The sequence below is a fragment of the Cyclopterus lumpus genome, chromosome 21 (assembly GCF_009769545.1).
Source record: "Cyclopterus lumpus isolate fCycLum1 chromosome 21, fCycLum1.pri, whole genome shotgun sequence".
In the NCBI taxonomy this organism is placed as follows: domain Eukaryota; kingdom Metazoa; phylum Chordata; class Actinopteri; order Perciformes; family Cyclopteridae; genus Cyclopterus; species Cyclopterus lumpus.
This window is the reverse complement of record NC_046986.1, coordinates 25,137,739-25,155,572: the sequence shown is the minus strand read 5'-3', so window position 1 is coordinate 25,155,572 and position 17,834 is coordinate 25,137,739. Positions and strand designations below refer to the sequence as shown.

General features: G+C 44.9%; 1 protein-coding gene across 1 annotated transcript; it reads right to left on the bottom strand.

Moving 5' to 3' along the window:
* Positions 1-1,223: 1,223 nt before the first annotated feature.
* Positions 1,224-16,063, bottom strand: si:dkey-3d4.3 (ras guanine nucleotide exchange factor F). Its single transcript, XM_034561647.1, has 8 exons — positions 15,971-16,063; positions 12,403-12,582; positions 6,761-6,843; positions 6,587-6,665; positions 5,070-5,116; positions 4,279-4,399; positions 3,648-3,837; positions 1,224-2,903 (listed from the first exon to the last, which is right to left on the bottom strand). Exons 2-8 carry the CDS (start codon positions 12,560-12,562, stop codon positions 2,273-2,275), a joined length of 1,311 nt encoding a protein of 436 aa, XP_034417538.1. The 5' UTR covers positions 12,563-12,582; positions 15,971-16,063; the 3' UTR covers positions 1,224-2,272.
* Positions 16,064-17,834: the final 1,771 nt, after the last annotated feature.

Here is a 17,834-nt window from a genome sequence, read left to right as displayed (position 1 = left end):
TAAATGTGATTCTTGATTTTACAGGGAGCCAGTGCAGAGCAGCTAATACAGGAGTAATGTGATCTCTTTTCTTAGTTTTTGTGAGTACACGAGCTGCAGCATTCTGGATCAACTGGAGGGATTTAAGAGACTTATTAGAGCAGCCTGATAATAAGGAGTTGCAGTAATCTAGTCTGGAAGTAACAAACGCATGAACCAGCTTTTCTGCATCTTTTTGAGACAAGATGTGCCTGATTTTTGAAATGTTACGTAGATGAAAAAATGCAATCCTTGAGATTTGCTTACCGTGGGAGTTAAAGGACAAGTCTCGGTCAAAGATAACGCCGAGATTCTTTACAGTGGACTTCACTGCAGTGGGCTGCAGTGAAGTGCCCGGGGAGCAACTAGGGGTTCAGAGTCTTGCTCAAGGGCAACTATGGGCTGCTGGGGAACGTTTTAGGATACACTGAGGTCCTCTCTCCTCTTCTCTACTTATGGATGAATTTACATCTCTCCATTGCACATTACTCATTCTACTTCCTCCCCAGAGTCTTTGTGACTTCTCATAGGGTCCATTGGACCTGGCTGTGTCTGAAGCTGGTCCTGACTCCTTGCCCCTGCTTCCAGTATCCTGCCTCTGGCCTGGACCTGGCCTCCTTCCCAATGGCCCTGCCTCCTTCTCTGTGCCTCCTGCCTCTAAGGCCTGGCATCATTGTTCCGACCAGTTATTCATACAGAATATGTTGACAGACGATGGGATGCCTTTTGCAGCATGTCTTAAAAGACTCAAAAGAAAGGGTGATTTAATGTAATGGTACTATTTTTAGCTGCATGGTGGTGTAGTTGCTAGCACCATCGCCTCACAGCAAGAGGGCCCCAGGTTCGGATCCCGGGCTGGGCGGTCCTTCTGTGTGGAGTTTACATGTTCTTCCTGTGTCAGTGTGGGTTCCCTCCGGGTTCTCCAGCTTCCTCCCACAGTCCAAAGACATGCATTGGACTCTAAATTGCCCGTGAATGGTCGTCTGTCTCTGTATGAGCCCTGTGATAGACTGGCGACCCTCCAAGTGAACCCGCCTTCGCCCAATGTCAGCTGGGATCGGCTCCACCCTAAAAAGGAGAAGCGGTTCGGATAGTGGAATGTAATGGTACTATTTTATTATAAGTGCAGAGTGGAGTGACCAGGTGTGTGATGTCAGGAGGAGGCGTGAGTTATGCTAATGTTGTGCTAATAAAGTCAGTCAAGATACGACTGCCTCTTTTATTAATTTTCCACATAACACTACAGAATCATGAGGCAAAGTAGGTATGATAACACACTCTGCGTGGACATCCAAGCTCAGAATTGTGTGTTATTGTAACCACGCACTTTATCACTAGTTTCAGAAAGCGTTATTTTTGTATGAGAGCTGAATGCTCACTGACAATAACAGGAGGATTTGTTTGAAAATAACTCTGTATTACTTATTTATGAATAATGGCAGCAATGATTATGAAAATGCTGAATTATGTGTTATTAATACATCAAATAAATTGTAGGTATCATATTTCTTACATAAAGCGCTACAATAGACATATGTTGTAAAAGTTTTTTAGTCAACAAATAAAAAGACCAAAACCATCCGTTTCCTAGTCTAGACGTACAACTCAGACTCAGTCACACCTATACGAGCAATTTAGTCATCAATTAACCTAAAGTGAGATTTCAGCTGTGGATTAATACACGATTGGTGCTCTAGTGAGTTTGAGGCAGTATGATGGTGTGTGTGTGTGTGTGTGTATAGAACTCACAAACAGGACAACAGAAACAGTTCATGGTCACCAGACTCCTCTTTTGTATGAGGTGAAAGATCTCCGTTCCAGTCTCTTTGGCGACTCCTCTGGTGATAAGTGGTAACTGCAGGTGCATTTTCTGGATCTGATCCAAACATTTACAGAAATAGAAATAAAGAAAATGTTTAGATGTGTTCCTGAAAGTAATGTTGGGCCATAGGCTCATTCCCCATGGTGTTCCCTCACCGGGCTACTACAGACAGTGAAAGCTTGAAATCGAGTCACAGCATGGTCTGTGCTCACTTTAATTTCCCCAATTTCAGTATAGCAAAAAGGAAAAGTATGTATTCACAACATTAAAAAAAACAACATAAAAAAAAATCCACCAAAGTGACAGTATTATAAAAATAGTAGTTATTTTCTTTACACAGAATGTCAGTATCCCCTCAAAGTGATAATCTAACACTGATGCTTTATTTTTCACATTTCTCAAGATGTTCATAACGATTTTTGTTCTTCGGCTTTAGGAGTCCGTCAGAGTCATTTGCCAGATGGAGATAGGACTGTGTCTGGTGCAGGGTCTCCCCCCCAGCACCAGCAGCAGATCGGGCAGATGCTGGTCGACATCTTGGTCCTCCTCGTCCAGCGGGTCCTCCGTAGGACTCCACTGGGTCCTGAAAGACTTGTTCTCAAAGGTCAAACAGTTTCCAATCCGCTGTGCGTCTGTCCCCATCAAGCCCTCTGTGCTGGTGTCCAGGTTGGAGGATGGTGCGAGTGTTTTGCTTCCGTAGCATCGGTCCGGGCTGAACGTCTCCAGCTCTATAGCGCCCTCTGAGCCTAGAAACGTGAGTGGGGCAGGGAAGCACTTGTTCTTGAAGGGCCTCAGTTTCCCTCCCAGCAGCCCCGGTTGGATTCCTGAGCTGGAGCTGCTGCTGTTGGACTTGTAGCTGGGACCAAGCCCAGCACAGCAGTGGTGGATCTTGTCGGGGGGATTGGAGCCCGGGAGTGTGGCGACCTGCCCCCAGCTCTGCGTGGTGAAGTTGTACCTCCACAGGCAGTTCTTTGGAGAGTTCTGGCTCTCGCCTCCCCCAAAAATAAGCATACTGTCCTTGTAGGCCACAGCCGAGTGTCCCATCAGCCTGGAGGGCCCGGATCTGAGGAAAACAAGCAGAGGTCAGCAGGAAGGAGCACTAATGTCTATTGTGTGCGCTGGTCTTATCTCTTTGTGCACAACCTCCAGCTGGGACAGTGATGGGGTGGAAATCCTGTTATACTGAACACGTACAACACATACTGTGAAAAGAAACGACGAGAGGAGGCCGAGCAAATGGACTTGCATATCATTTCATGTCTTTCACTGATGATCTATTCAGAGTGAACTCTTGCTTTCATGGCACATCCTGCATTAAGCCATCATGAGTCATGCATTAGTACAGTTTATGATTGGTCTCCTTATGATAAGTGTTAGCAAGATTATTTTTGAATGGCCATTTCTAACTCTTTATGTTGCCTCTATTATCTACTATATAAACTACTACTACAGGCATGTCCTCATGTCACCCTGTGTTGGTGAAATGGCATCTGCCCTGCTGTATGCATCAACATTCAATGTTGACTATAAAAACAGTAACAGTGTTAATAGCAGGCTAGTTAATGGGATGTAATAACTGAAAATCAGTGATGCATTTTACTACTGCATTACAAGGAACAATATCATTAAAGGAGAACATTACAGCTTGCAATGCAGCATCACATAGAGAACCTACGGAGGCCTAGGTGTGACAATCCCAGGAGTAAATATCAAACAACTGTTGGAGCCGGCGAGTCGATACGCGTGTCGTTAGCTGCGGACGCAAAGCACCACCCAACAAGGACAACGGGACAGATGCCATTCTCACTTGTTTTTGAGGGAACTCCACGTGTGGCTGGTGGAATTCCACTTCCAGAAGTCCCTCTGCTCACGCAAGCCTTTCAAGCCCCCAAACAGGTACATGCAGCTCTGGTTGGCCACGGCTGAGTGACTGTGTCTGGGGCCGGGGCCTAATGAGCTCTGCTGAGGGCCACTCAGCAGGGACCAAGCCATGGTATCTGACACACACACACACACACACACACACACACACACACACACACACACACACACACACACACACACACACACACACACACACACACACACACACAGGGTGAGTGACTGAACAGAGTCAACTAATACCTGACGTAACAGGATTTAACAATATGCTGCACAAATGGCGGATGAACAATACATTATGTACGAATAAGAATAACACTCTTTGTGACCTCTGTTGAGATACATTTGCAACCTCTATCTGCCCCGTCTCAAAGCCTGATTCACAAAGAATATTGCGCTAATGACAATACCTCATAAACACCCCCATAACGTTTAGGTGTAATTTTGCAATTTTTCTGCATCTGACTGCAGTTATCCATGTGATAAAGACAGAGACATTCCAATCCTCTCATGCACCCGACCACATGCAACTTCAATAAAAGTAACTTTAAACTCACCCAAGTCCAAACTCCAGAAGTCCTGCGAGGATCCTTTCATGTCTACAAAGCCTCCATACACCAGCATGGCCGAGCCGACAACCACAGCACTGTGGGCTTTTCTGTTGGTTGGCATTTGGGTCTGAACACAGAAACACAAATAGACTACGAGAGTTGGCATTTTACGAAGAAACCCCAGCACTCTATGCTCAATAGCAACCTGAAACTACGCTCAACTTTACTTTTCATAATTATTTTGGACTTAATGTTTCTCTATTTCTCTTGTTTAGGTTGCATGGAGTCCACAGAATTCCAGATCTGATGTGGTTGTTGATTTGGGGGTCTGTGAGTGTGCACAGGGAACACCTGAACACATCATGCTGCGTTCAAGACAACCGGGAGCTGAGAAGTCCCTCCAAACTTGTAATTCTTTTCAGAAACTCTGGATGTTATCAGAACTTAAGTTTCTCTCTCTTGTCCCACTGTGAAGATCTCTTTTAAGCCAACACATTCACCCAACAATAAATATAGCTTTGTAAAATGTATGCTGGAGATATTTCTGAGCATTGAGCATTTGAAGTTCATTCAAACATGTTTGTGAAGATAAACACGAAATCACTTGTCATTCAGTTCAGTACATTCTAATGTCTGTCTACAAGTACAACACATGCACTTCTTTTACTTTGTTCTTTCATTGTTACAATATTGTGCATTACATATTTAAAACAGGATCTATTGTCAATAGGAACACAGACTAAAATACTTGATATGATGTGTTTCTACTTGTCATCATGGTGAAAGTCTCTCGGTACCTGAGCTGGGCGGGGCTGCCTCTGGCAGTGCACCCACTTCTGTTTTGCTGAAACAAACACCAAAAGGAAAATAAAGTAGAGCTCAGGTTAAAAAAGAAGCTAGACATAAATGATATATTATGCAATGATGGTGAGTTAATGTCACACAGGCAGCAGATTGAGATGTATGGACACCTTACCCCGAAAAAGTCTTATACACACAATTATAATTGGTGAAAACAAAAATAATGGATAATAATAAAGAAAACTGGGAGCTCTGCTCCTTCAAAATACAAACAAATATAAACAATAGACTCCCTATGTGAGCTTTTCAATTTAAGGCGAGACACCACAGGTGAAAACATAAATTTCTCCTAAATCTACCAAAAGTTGCCGTTTGATAATGTCTTATTTCAATATTCAAACAGAAAACTTCAGAAAACTTGTAAAGCAAAACAATGATGGTCTTAAATGTACATAATTTACCATATTAGCCTGTGGTGACTTTTACAATCCATCTCTTTAAAGGCCGTTTTCTCTGGATGAGGTTTCTCTCAGACTGATGCAGTCCAACTATCACACAGCAAACGGTCCAGTTTCATGGCTCTCTATATTCTGAAGGTTTTACTGAGTGCTTTGTTCTGATATCATTCATAGCTACATTTATAATACATTGTATTACTACAAACATTTAGATGTATTGCTGATGACAGTATGTTCTGATTCATGAGTGATACCAATTTAAAATCCAAACTCTCCATCCAAAATACTGAAAATCTAAAATGTTGAAGCTGGCTTTCTCCAATGTTCTGGAAACAAATGCAAATTAGTACATATGTAATAAGTCAGTATTTAAACATCTTCAGAAAACATGTGATTCAGAGAATACTTCATGTAAGGGATCAATCAACTGGGTGCTATCTACTAGTTACATTCCCCCCTTTTCACCTGTAGCTCTTATAGAAGATGTATGCAACTGCTACAAAGACATGAAACAATGACACTGAATCAGCTCATACTTTGGTTCTGCCCTGCAGTGGAAATGTTCTGGACCAAAATGGAAATAAGGTTCATACATTGTCTTCTTAAAGCTTACACTTCTGGTGATTTAAGATGTCAAAATGTGGTGGTGAGCAGGAAACTTCATTTCATTTGAACACAAACACGTACGGACAGTGAAAATAATAACTACACAAACTAATGGCAAGTAAAATGACATATGTGGTTGGATGAAAACAATAAAAACTAATTACATACATACACAGAGAGTTGCGTAACAGGGTATTTTAAGTGACGTATGAAAAATAGAAACTCTTTTCTGCATGATTAGTAATTGTCAGCTTCAGTTAAATTGTTCTTTTATTACAGTTGATTTTAACATTTTATTTTAACCTCTGTTCAAACTTTCAGTATGGAGAAGTTTCCCCAACAGTACGGAAGTATTAGCACTGAATATGTTCACTGCGGCGTGGAGGCGAGGGACTGCAGTCCACATGCAGCAACACGTTTTGGCATCATGCTCCTCCAGTGAAACTCACCAAAGTCAAACACCCAGAGGGGACATCTCCACCTCGTGTATGCAGAATCCAGGATGCCTCCAAACACGTACAGGAAGCCCTGCAGAGATCACCGTTGTTACACATATTGTTCATAAAAGCAACACATGACAATTCATATTCTTTTTATGCATTCTAAAGTTGAAAGGTGTGTACCTCATGAGCCACCATAGCATGTTCCTCTAGTTCTTCTGGTGCAGCTTCACTGGTGCAGTTCAACTCTGTCCAATCGTTACAAACTAAAACATTGCACACAATTAGATTAGTTTCCTCTATATATCATGCCTCGTTTGAAATACTGTAATAATGATGCCAAGATTACTTTTTGTGTGCCTCTAAAGCAGGGGTACTCAACTAATGTTAAACAAGGTCCAGTTCGAGAAAATGTCCTCATGCAAAGGTCCAGAACATCGCAGTAATGTCTAACATATGTATTGAAGTAGCCAAGCAGTTCTTTTAATGTCTGTATGTAGTCAACAACTGGCTTTCAAATAAAATTAAGAAAGAAATAATATCTCAACAATATTTATTATCTATTTGCACATTTAACTGGATGAATCATAAACAAATTAAATGTACATTAATTGTCTTTCCCCTGTAGCTTTACATTCAGTTTATTCAGGTGTCTCGTGATGTCAAGCAAAAAAAGCCACAATATTATATTATTTTCTTATAAAAATGTGTGTGCAGGGACTAAATTTATTAAAACACTTGTTTCAGCTCTATTCTCTCTGTTGACATTATTGTAGGACAGTGAATGAATGAGTTAGGATTCTGATCATATTGGGCTCTTAAGATCGTTTATCGTTCATTTCTGACGTGAGTCGGTACGTTTGCTCCAAGAGTTATGCTTTGTCTCGTGGAAAAGCTTCACATTGACGCTTTTAATGATCGGCATGTTCTCTGAACACATGAGACGTGACACATTGTGGCGGCTGGCCAATAGCCACAAAAAAAGTGTACAAAAATTATTATAATAATATTTCTAAATTATACAAATTGTCAATATTTGTGTTTTGGAAATATGGAATATACCCAGTAATAGTTTTAAATAGGATATCTGCGAAAAATATATGCTTTTTCAACCTCACAAGAAGACAACAAACATCTTAATATATAAATATGTTCTATTAGATTTTATATATATATATATATATATATATATATATATATATATGTGATTCATATTATACAATATGTATATTTTATTATAATATATTTATATTGTATATTTATATTATATGTTATTTATATATCGTATTATACTGAATGTTAATAAATGATACATACAGTATATATATATATATATATATATATATATATATATATATATGTATATATCATATCATATATTAATATACTGAATAAGATGTCCTTATTATGTCAGTGTTGGAATAAATGTTAAATATTTAACTACAAAAGTAGAAATGCGTGTTTGATAGTTTTTTTGCATTGAATCATACTGGGATGGTTGCTGAAATTGATTGGATGGCCCTACCAAAAACAAATTCCACCAGCAACCACTGCATCTTGGTTATAGAAAAATAAACATATAAGAGTCTTCTTGGTTATAGAAGAATAAACATATAAGAGTCTTCTTGGTTATAGAAGAATAAAGTCTGGTTAAAGACTCTTCATTTCTCTTGATGGAGAACAACATGTGAAATATCTTCTCTCACTCAGGTTCTGTTCTTACTGTTCGGAAATATCCTCCCCCAGTCTCTCCTCCTCCAGTCTCTCCTCCTCTAACCTCTCCTCCTACAGTCTATCCTCCTCCAGTCTCTCCTCCTCCAGTCTCTCCTCCTCTAACCTCTCCTCCTAGAGTCTATCCTCCTCCAGTCTCTCCTCCTCTAACCTCTCCTCCTACAGTCTATCCTCCTCCAGTCTCTCCTCCTCTAACCTCTCCTCCTACAGTCTATCCTCCTCCAGTCTCTCCTCCTCTAACCTCTCCTCCTAGAGTCTATCCTCCTCCAGTCTCTCCTCCTCTAACCTCTCCTCCTCTAGCCTATCCTCCTCCAGTCTCTCCTCCTCCAGTCTCTCCTCCTCTAACCTCTCCTCCTACAGTCTATCCTCCTCCAGTCTCTCCTCCTCTAACCTCTCCTCCTAGAGTCTATCCTCCTCCAGTCTCTCCTCCTCTAACCTCTCCTCCTCTAGCCTATCCTCCTCCAGTCTCTCCTCCTCTAACCTCTCCTCCTCCAGTCTCTCTGCCTCTAGCCTCTCCACCTCCAGTCTCTCCTCCTCCAGCCTCTCCTCCTCCTCTAACCTCTCCTCCTCCAGCCTCTCCTCCTCCAGCCTCTCCTCCTCCAGCCTCTCCTCCTCCAGTCTCTCCTCCTCCAGTCTCTCCTCCTCCAGCCTCTCCTCCTCCAGTCTCTCCTCCTCCAGCCTCTCCTCCTCCAGCCTATCCTCCTCTAACCTCTCCTCCTACAGTCTATCCTCCTCCAGCCTCTCCTCCTCTAGCCTCTCCTTCTCCAGTCTCTCCTTCTCCAGTCTCTCCTCCTCCAGTCTCTCTTCCTCCAGCCTCTCCTCCTCCAGTCTCTCCTCCTCCAGCCTCTCCTCCTCCAGTCTCTACTCCTCCAGTCTCTCCTCCTCCAGCCTCTCCTCCTCCAGTCTCTCCTCCTCTAGCCTCTCCTTCTCCAGTCTCTCCTCCTCTAACCTCTCCTCATACAGTCCATCCTCCTCCAGTCTCTCCTCCTCTAGCCTATCCTCCTTCAGTCTCTCATCCTCCAGCCTCTCCTCCTCTAGCCTCTTCTCCTCCAGTCTCTCCTCCTCTAACCTCTCCTCCTCAAGTATATCCTCCTCCAGTCTCTCCTTCTCCAGCCTCTCCTCCTCCAGTCTCTCCTCCTCTAACCTCTCCTCCTCCAGTCTATCCTCCTCCAGTCTCTCCTCCTCTAACCTCTCCTCCTACAGTCTATCCTCCTCCAGTCTCTCCTCCTCTAACCTCTCCTCCTCTAGCCTATCCTCCTCCAGTCTCTCCTCCTCTAACCTCTCCTCCTCCAGTCTCTCTGCCTCTAGCCTCTCCACCTCCAGTCTCTCCTCCTCCAGCCTCTCCTCCTCCTCTAACCTCTCCTCCTCCAGCCTCTCCTCCTCCAGTCTCTCCTCCTCCAGCCTCTCCTCCTCTAGCCTCTCCTTCTCCAGTCTCTCCTTCTCCAGTCTCTCCTCCTCCAGTCTCTCCTCCTCCAGCCTCTCCTCCTCCAGTCTCTCCTCCTCCAGTCTCTCCTCCTCCAGCCTCTCTTCCTCCAGTCTCTACTCCTCCAGTCTCTCCTCCTCCAGCCTCTCCTCCTCCAGTCTCTCCTCCTCTAGCCTCTCCTTCTCCAGTCTCTCCTCCTCTAACCTCTCCTCATACAGTCCATCCTCCTCCAGTCTCTCCTCCTCTAGCCTATCCTCCTCCAGTCTCTCATCCTCCAGCCTCTCCTCCTCTAGCCTCTTCTCCTCCCGTCTCTCCTCCTCTAACCTCTCCTCCTCAAGTATATCCTCCTCCAGTCTCTCCTTCTCCAGCCTCTCCTCCTCCAGTCTCTCCTCCTCTAACCTCTCCTCCTCCAGTCTATCCTCCTCCAGTCTCTCCTCCTCTAACCTCTCCTCCTACAGTCCATCCTCCTCCAGTCTCTCCTCCTCTAGCCTATCCTCCTCCAGTCTCTCATCCTCCAACCTCTCCTCCTCTAGCCTCTTCTCCTCCAGTCTCTCCTCCTCTAACCTCTCCTCCTCCAGTCTATCCTCCTCCAGCCTCTCCTTCTCCAGCCTCTCCTCCTCCAGTCTCTCCTCCTCTAGCCTATCCTCCTCCAGCCTCTCCTTCTCCAGCCTCTCCTCCTACAGTCCATCCTCCTCCAGCCTCTTCTCCTCCATTCTCTCCTCATCCAGTCTCTCCTCCTCTAGCCTATCCTCCTCCAGTCTATCCTTCTCCAGCCTCTCCTCCTCCAGTCTCTCCTCCTCTAGACTCTCCTTCTCCAGTCTCTCCTCCTCCAGCCTCTCCTCCTCTAGCCTCTTCTCATCCAGTCTCTCTTCCTCTAACCTCTCCTCCTACAGTCCATCCTCCTCCAGTCTCTCTGCCTCTAGCCTCTCGACCTCCAGTCTATCCTCCTCCAGTCTCTCCTCCTCTAACCTCTCCTCATACAGTCCATCCTCCTCCAGTCTCTCCTCCTCTAGCCTATCCTCCTTCAGTCTCTCATCCTCCAGCCTCTCCTCCTCTAGCCTCTTCTCCTCCAGTCTCTCCTCCTCTAACCTCTCCTCCTCAAGTATATCCTCCTCCAGTCTCTCCTTCTCCAGCCTCTCCTCCTCCAGTCTCTCCTCCTCTAACCTCTCCTCCTCCAGTCTATCCTCCTCCAGTCTCTCCTCCTCTAACCTCTCCTCCTACAGTCTATCCTCCTCCAGTCTCTCCTCCTCTAACCTCTCCTCCTCTAGCCTATCCTCCTCCAGTCTCTCCTCCTCTAACCTCTCCTCCTCCAGTCTCTCTGCCTCTAGCCTCTCCACCTCCAGTCTCTCCTCCTCCAGCCTCTCCTCCTCCTCTAACCTCTCCTCCTCCAGCCTCTCCTCCTCCAGTCTCTCCTCCTCCAGCCTCTCCTCCTCTAGCCTCTCCTTCTCCAGTCTCTCCTTCTCCAGTCTCTCCTCCTCCAGTCTCTCCTCCTCCAGCCTCTCCTCCTCCAGTCTCTCCTCCTCCAGTCTCTCCTCCTCCAGCCTCTCTTCCTCCAGTCTCTACTCCTCCAGTCTCTCCTCCTCCAGCCTCTCCTCCTCCAGTCTCTCCTCCTCTAGCCTCTCCTTCTCCAGTCTCTCCTCCTCTAACCTCTCCTCATACAGTCCATCCTCCTCCAGTCTCTCCTCCTCTAGCCTATCCTCCTCCAGTCTCTCATCCTCCAGCCTCTCCTCCTCTAGCCTCTTCTCCTCCCGTCTCTCCTCCTCTAACCTCTCCTCCTCAAGTATATCCTCCTCCAGTCTCTCCTTCTCCAGCCTCTCCTCCTCCAGTCTCTCCTCCTCCAGTCTCTCCTCCTCTAACCTCTCCTCCTACAGTCCATCCTCCTCCAGTCTCTCCTCCTCTAGCCTATCCTCCTCCAGTCTCTCATCCTCCAACCTCTCCTCCTCTAGCCTCTTCTCCTCCAGTCTCTCCTCCTCTAACCTCTCCTCCTCCAGTCTATCCTCCTCCAGCCTCTCCTTCTCCAGCCTCTCCTCCTACAGTCCATCCTCCTCCAGCCTCTTCTCCTCCATTCTCTCCTCATCCAGTCTCTCCTCCTCTAGCCTATCCTCCTCCAGTCTATCCTTCTCCAGCCTCTCCTCCTCCAGTCTCTCCTCCTCTAGACTCTCCTTCTCCAGTCTCTCCTCCTCCAGCCTCTCCTCCTCTAGCCTCTTCTCATCCAGTCTCTCTTCCTCTAACCTCTCCTCCTACAGTCCATCCTCCTCCAGTCTCTCTGCCTCTAGCCTCTCGACCTCCAGTCTATCCTCCTCCAGCCTCTCCTTCTCCAGCCTCTCCTCCTCCAGTCTATCCTCCTCCAGCCTCTCCTTCTCCAGCCTCTCCTCCTCCAGTCTCTCTTCCTCTAGCCTCTCCTTCTCCAGTCTCTCCTCCTCTAGTCTCTCCTCCTCCAGCCTCTCCTCCTACAGTCTGTGTATGCCTCAATTGAGCCGCGATGCTTACCAGAATACACATATTTGATTGGCCGAGTAGCATCTTGTGATGTGATTTTCAACGCATGTAATTGGTCTGTGTGTTTCCTGCACCGCTGAACGTGTGAAAAGCTGCGCTGGTTCAAAGATAAGCGCTCTGTCAACATATAATAATTCTCAAAGTGAACAGTAGCTGTATGTGTGGCCCTTACCCACACTGTACCTCCAGAAGTCCCTCAGACCACTGCTGTTTCTTCCTCCCAGGATATAGACGTTCCCATCATGGCTGCAGCAGGCGTGCTTGTAGCGGTCACATGGCGACCGGCTGCTCTGGGGGAGCTGAGTCCACAGGCAGGGACTGCTTTGACTCATAGCTGCCACTGGACCATTTTCTAAAAGGAGCAACATTTAGGTGTTTAGCTATGATAATATAGTATACAATTTACCCAAAGGGTTTTTGTATTTTTATTTCCATCATGCAGTTTACATTTTCATTGGAACTTGTGAGAAAATGAAATATTCCAACTGCAAAGACCAGTTTCAGTTCAAATAGGTCAGTCTCTAAGCAGTAGTTTGCCTTGGGGTCCACGATCAGCTTGATCTATTGATCTCTCATTAAACTAAACTCATAATTCATACATGGCCCCCTCAGCTAAAGTTTTAATGCTAAAATGCTAAGCGCAAGGTGGTAAGAGCACAGACTGTGTGGTTGTCTGTTTTGGTTCATGCATGTGCAACGACCACATGTCAGTCACATCACTGCTCCCATGGTTACTATCCCTTAGTAACACTGCAATGCACTGCAGACTAACATGTGGCATGACGAGCCATTGTGTGTCAGCAGTGCTGGTTGTTATGGTTGTAGGCAACTCGGCCGACTGGTGTTCAGCTGGGACCCGGACTAACAGAGCACCTGACTGCTGCTATAGGCCCTGGTGCCAGGGGGGACACAGTGCTGTAGAGAGGCCGGGCTCTGGGGACAAGCTCTCTCGTCGTTTCTTATACACTTACTCTTACTTAAATTCTTTTTTGTTTTTTATTGTACTATTTAGGTGATAGCATTTAATAATACCTATGGCAGTCATTTACGTCCGTTGTTCCCAAAGACTGTTAGACTGCAGATTTTTTTTAAGTGGGTCCCACTGATTTAGATCAACACTGGGACTTAGCTCAACTACAGTGGATATTCTAGATTAAAGACACATAATGATTTGACATAATTAGGAAGAAAAGTTACATATTATTAGTGATTAGCAGAGACTGAGATCTTGCTTTTTTTGCACCCAGTCAGCAGAAGTGATGATATTTGTACGGAGGAGGAGTGACAGGCACGTATAGCGACCTGTCAATTACAGCACTAAAGCATACCCTGGTTTATGGTCTGTTTGACTCTAAATGGACTATTTACGAAATGAACATAATAAACAAGAGAAAAGTAGCCATTTTCTCATAGACTTCTCTCCAACCAGAGGAGTTGCCCCCTGGTGGTCAGTAGAGAGAATGCAGCTTTAAGATACTTTTGCATCAGCTTCCCTTTTCAGAACTGTGATACATTACCCACAAACCACTGCTTTGAGGTCTAATTCCTTCAGTCTGTGATATGTTGTGAATATATCACAGATGAGGGTGTTGTCTACCATCTGCTTCCCATCAGGCCGAACAACGGCCATGATATAATCACAACATGCCCCAGCCTGTTGTGAGCTTTCACCTAATGCAACACTAAAAACTAGAGTTGTTGCGACACGATACCAGCATCGCCTTCAATTCTGTATCAAATATCATTGAGTACGCGAGTCTGTGCACCGATCCGATATCACGTTATCATATCCTTTGTCAGCTCATTTACGCTATACAGAACAACTCGTGTCATTTTCTGGCCAATCTCTACATTCTGCCCAATCGTTACTGCACATGTGTAACCCTCAACAGAGATGAGAAAGAAGAGTTCACTCGTCAGCTCCAGATAATCTGTTAAACTAGACAACAGAAACTACAGATGCGTTTTATGCTGTTCATTAAACCAAAAGACTGACAATCAATTACGATAATGGAAGAATTAAAGCAGGGTGTGATGGAGCCATACTCCTCGCCTTAATGCTGCTATACAAGTCAACAAGGAAATGATGTGGAACCACAACCATGTGCCAACAGGCTAAACACACATGTTGGCTCCAACACACTCACTTTTGTTTTTTCACCGCAGCATGTCTTTAAAAAATTGCCATTTTGGGAGACATGTGCACAACAATGTAGTTGAACTAAATAAAATAGATTACCCAGAAATAAATTGACCACATTTTGGGGGGTCCATTTCATTAAATAGTATGGAGACAAGCTTATTTTATTTTTAAATAAACATTATAGACTGTGCATAAGATATTTAGTTTACTACATTGTTCCTCAAGCACAAACAGACATGTACACGTCTAATCAACCATTCATTAGAAAACGGAAACATCCATTAACAAAACTTTAACAACCTTTTTCAATATTTATGAGGATTCTGAGGCAAGGTTGAATATTTTAGTTCTCTGCGTTGTTGTTATCAACAGCTCCACACTATGTACGACGAGGAGCGGAAGTGCTCTCTTCTCTCCTCACCTTGACAGCACTGTGGCTCCTCTACTCCATCTTATCAGTCACATGAGCAAACAGCTGTGAGGTCGTGACATTCATGTTACACACCTACCTCTGCCTTGTCCAAACACCTGATTGTTAATTGTATAAAGAGCAAAGCGGTTCGCAAAACAAACAAAAACACTTTTCTGTAGAGCTATGTTCTTTATTATTATCATCACTAAAAATAAATACTGGCCCAATAAGAAAGGATTAAATACACTCAAATAAAATACATTGACCTCAGTCAAGGAGGAGGTATGTGGTTTGTGTTGTTTTATTGAAATATATTATTTTTATAATTGTATTGGAAGTTATTTCTAATAGTTCCGCTCTTGTGCATCAAGTGGATAAAGTGTCAACTATAATCTTCTGGTTGCTCTGTGTATTTATAATACATTACAGTAAATGTGTCCATGTAAAAGCTGCCAATAAACTGTAGAACTGAATAAACACCATACTTCATGTTGAAGAAGCTTGGGCAGAGAGGCTGGACTCCAGTCATCTGATACTCACGTATTGGGCTGGCTTCGTGGGGCTCAGTCGGCCTGTGGTGCTCACCAACACTTCACATTTACACGAACTAATGTGACCCTCGAAACACGAGCGGCTCTTCTCCCGGTTCACGTCGTAGCGTGAGCTTACTCCCGTTAAACGGTTCCGTTTCGACGTCTTGCCGGAGTGACTTCCTGCGAGCTCAGCTCACACTTTGAACTCCTCGAGTTAAATACATCCGCTGGCTGAAAGATCAAACGCGGCTCTTTCCATCATCTCTTTAGAGGACAGTTACTTAGCGGCTGCTCTGACAACCGATACCGACCGTCAAACGCATCACGCGCTTACTTGATACAAGGACACGTTATGGAAGTTCTGACTTCACAGTGGTCCCGTGTATCGGTGTCCCATTCGGACAAAATAAAGTCATGAAGCGCCAGCTGTGTGGCGTTAATAACGGTCACGGTGCGTTGAAGTTGAGGAAACGAGGAGATGGAACTTTTGTTTTTCGAGCTTCCTTCCAAATAGTAGGCTAAAGCTATTCGATCCAGATAAGACATAGGACAGTCTATGTGTCGGCGCCGCATTCTTTATATCCTCGTGAAATAGTGTGACGGGCATTTAATGTATGAAGGAACTTGCTGTAATGAATATGTTGTTACTTACGAGATCCAAAATGTTGGTGGTTGTCTCTTTGTAAACGGTCTTTTGCTGCATTCAGGGTCTCCTCGTAAACTGCGACTTCTATCGCGGAATGTCCTGAAAACGGAAACATTTCAGACGTTTATTTCCTGTTGCAGTGTTGTTGTTGTTGTTGTTGTTGTTTCAACTTGTATTGTTGTTTATTATTGACAACATGCATGGTACACATACACCAAATACATGAACAGATAATGGCATGAATAATGGGAACATATTTAAGGTTTTACTATCTTTTCTAGTTTTAGAATATATGATTGATGCTATGTATTGGATGGCTTGTGATTAAAACATTTAGATTTACAAATGCTAAGTTTTGCACTTATAAAATAAAATAAATAATTTAATATTGATTTGCTCTGGAGCCAGATGCCAACATTATCAGTTCACTTCAATCTCCATTTAAATTGTTTTTAGAAATACCTTGGATGGATAAAAACGATTAGGTAGGAGGCCCCGGGGAAGGAGGCCCCGGGGAAGGAGGCCCCGGGGAAGACCGAGGACACGCTGGAGGGATTATATCTCCCGGCTGGCCTTGGAACGCCTCGGGATCCCCCAGAATGAGCTGGAAAGTGCTGCGGGTGAGAGGGAAGCCTGGGTCGGCCTGCTGAACCTGCTGCCACCGCGACCCGACCCCAGATAAGCGCTGATAATGGATGGATGGATGGATGGATAAACACGATGAATCGTTTTCAAAGTAATTTCCTTCACCTGTTGTAAAATCAAATATTTAGAAGATATGCACCAGATTTGCGTTCAGTCCAGGTCTTAAGCAATTCCAGTAGGAAACAGCTTTTGGTCCAGATGTAATCTGCGAGGGGAACATATGTTTATAAATTACGGACCAAGAAATGAGCATTTGTTTGTGACTTTCATGGGGCAGCCGGGGGGGGGCAGAGAACGTCAGGTTCCAGGGTCTCGGGATGGCCTCTCTGCTGTTCATAGATGACGTGGTCCTGTTGGCCTCCTCGGACCGTGACCTCCAGCATTCAATGGGGCGGTTTGCAGCCGAGTGTGAAGCGGCATGAAATGAGAGTCAGCACCTCCAAATCTAAGGCCATGACGTTCTGCAGGAAACCGGTGGATTGCTTCCTCCAGGTGGGGACAGAATGCCTACCTCAATCAAAGGAGTTCAAGTATCTCGGGGTCTTTTTCACAAGTGAGGGTAAGATGGAGCGGGAAATCGACAGGCGGATCGGTGCGGCTGCAGCAGTAAAACAGGCGCTGTACCTGACCGTCTTGGTGAAGAAGGATTTACCGGCCGGTCTACATTCAGACCCTCACCTGAGATCACAAGCTCTGGGTCGTGACCGAAAGAAAGAGGTCTCGGACTCAAGCGGCCAAACTGAGTTTCCTCTGTAGGATGGCTGGGTAAGGAGATGAGTTTCCTCTGTAGGGCTCAGCCTTAGAGATAGGGTAAGGAGATGAGTTTCCTCTGTAGGGCTCAGCCTTAGAGATAGGGTAAGGAGATGAGTTTCCTCTGTAGGGCTCAGCCTTAGAGATAGAGTGAGGAGATGAGTTTCCTCTGTAGGGCTCAGCCTTAGAGATAGAGTAAGGAGATGAGTTTCCTCTGTAGGGCTCAGTCTTAGAGATAGGGTAAGGAGATGAGTTTCCTCTGTAGTGTGGCCGGGCTCAGCCTTAGAGATAGAGTGAGGACATCAGGAGGGAACTTGGAGTTGAGCCGCTATTCCTTTGTGTCAAAAGGAGTCAGCTGAGGTGGTTCGGGCTTCTAATCAGGATATGTGGGAACAAATACAATTTTTCTTTCATTCCTGCTGAAGTAAATGTGAATTGTATCAGCTCAGAGGAAGTAAACATGGACCCAATTCCA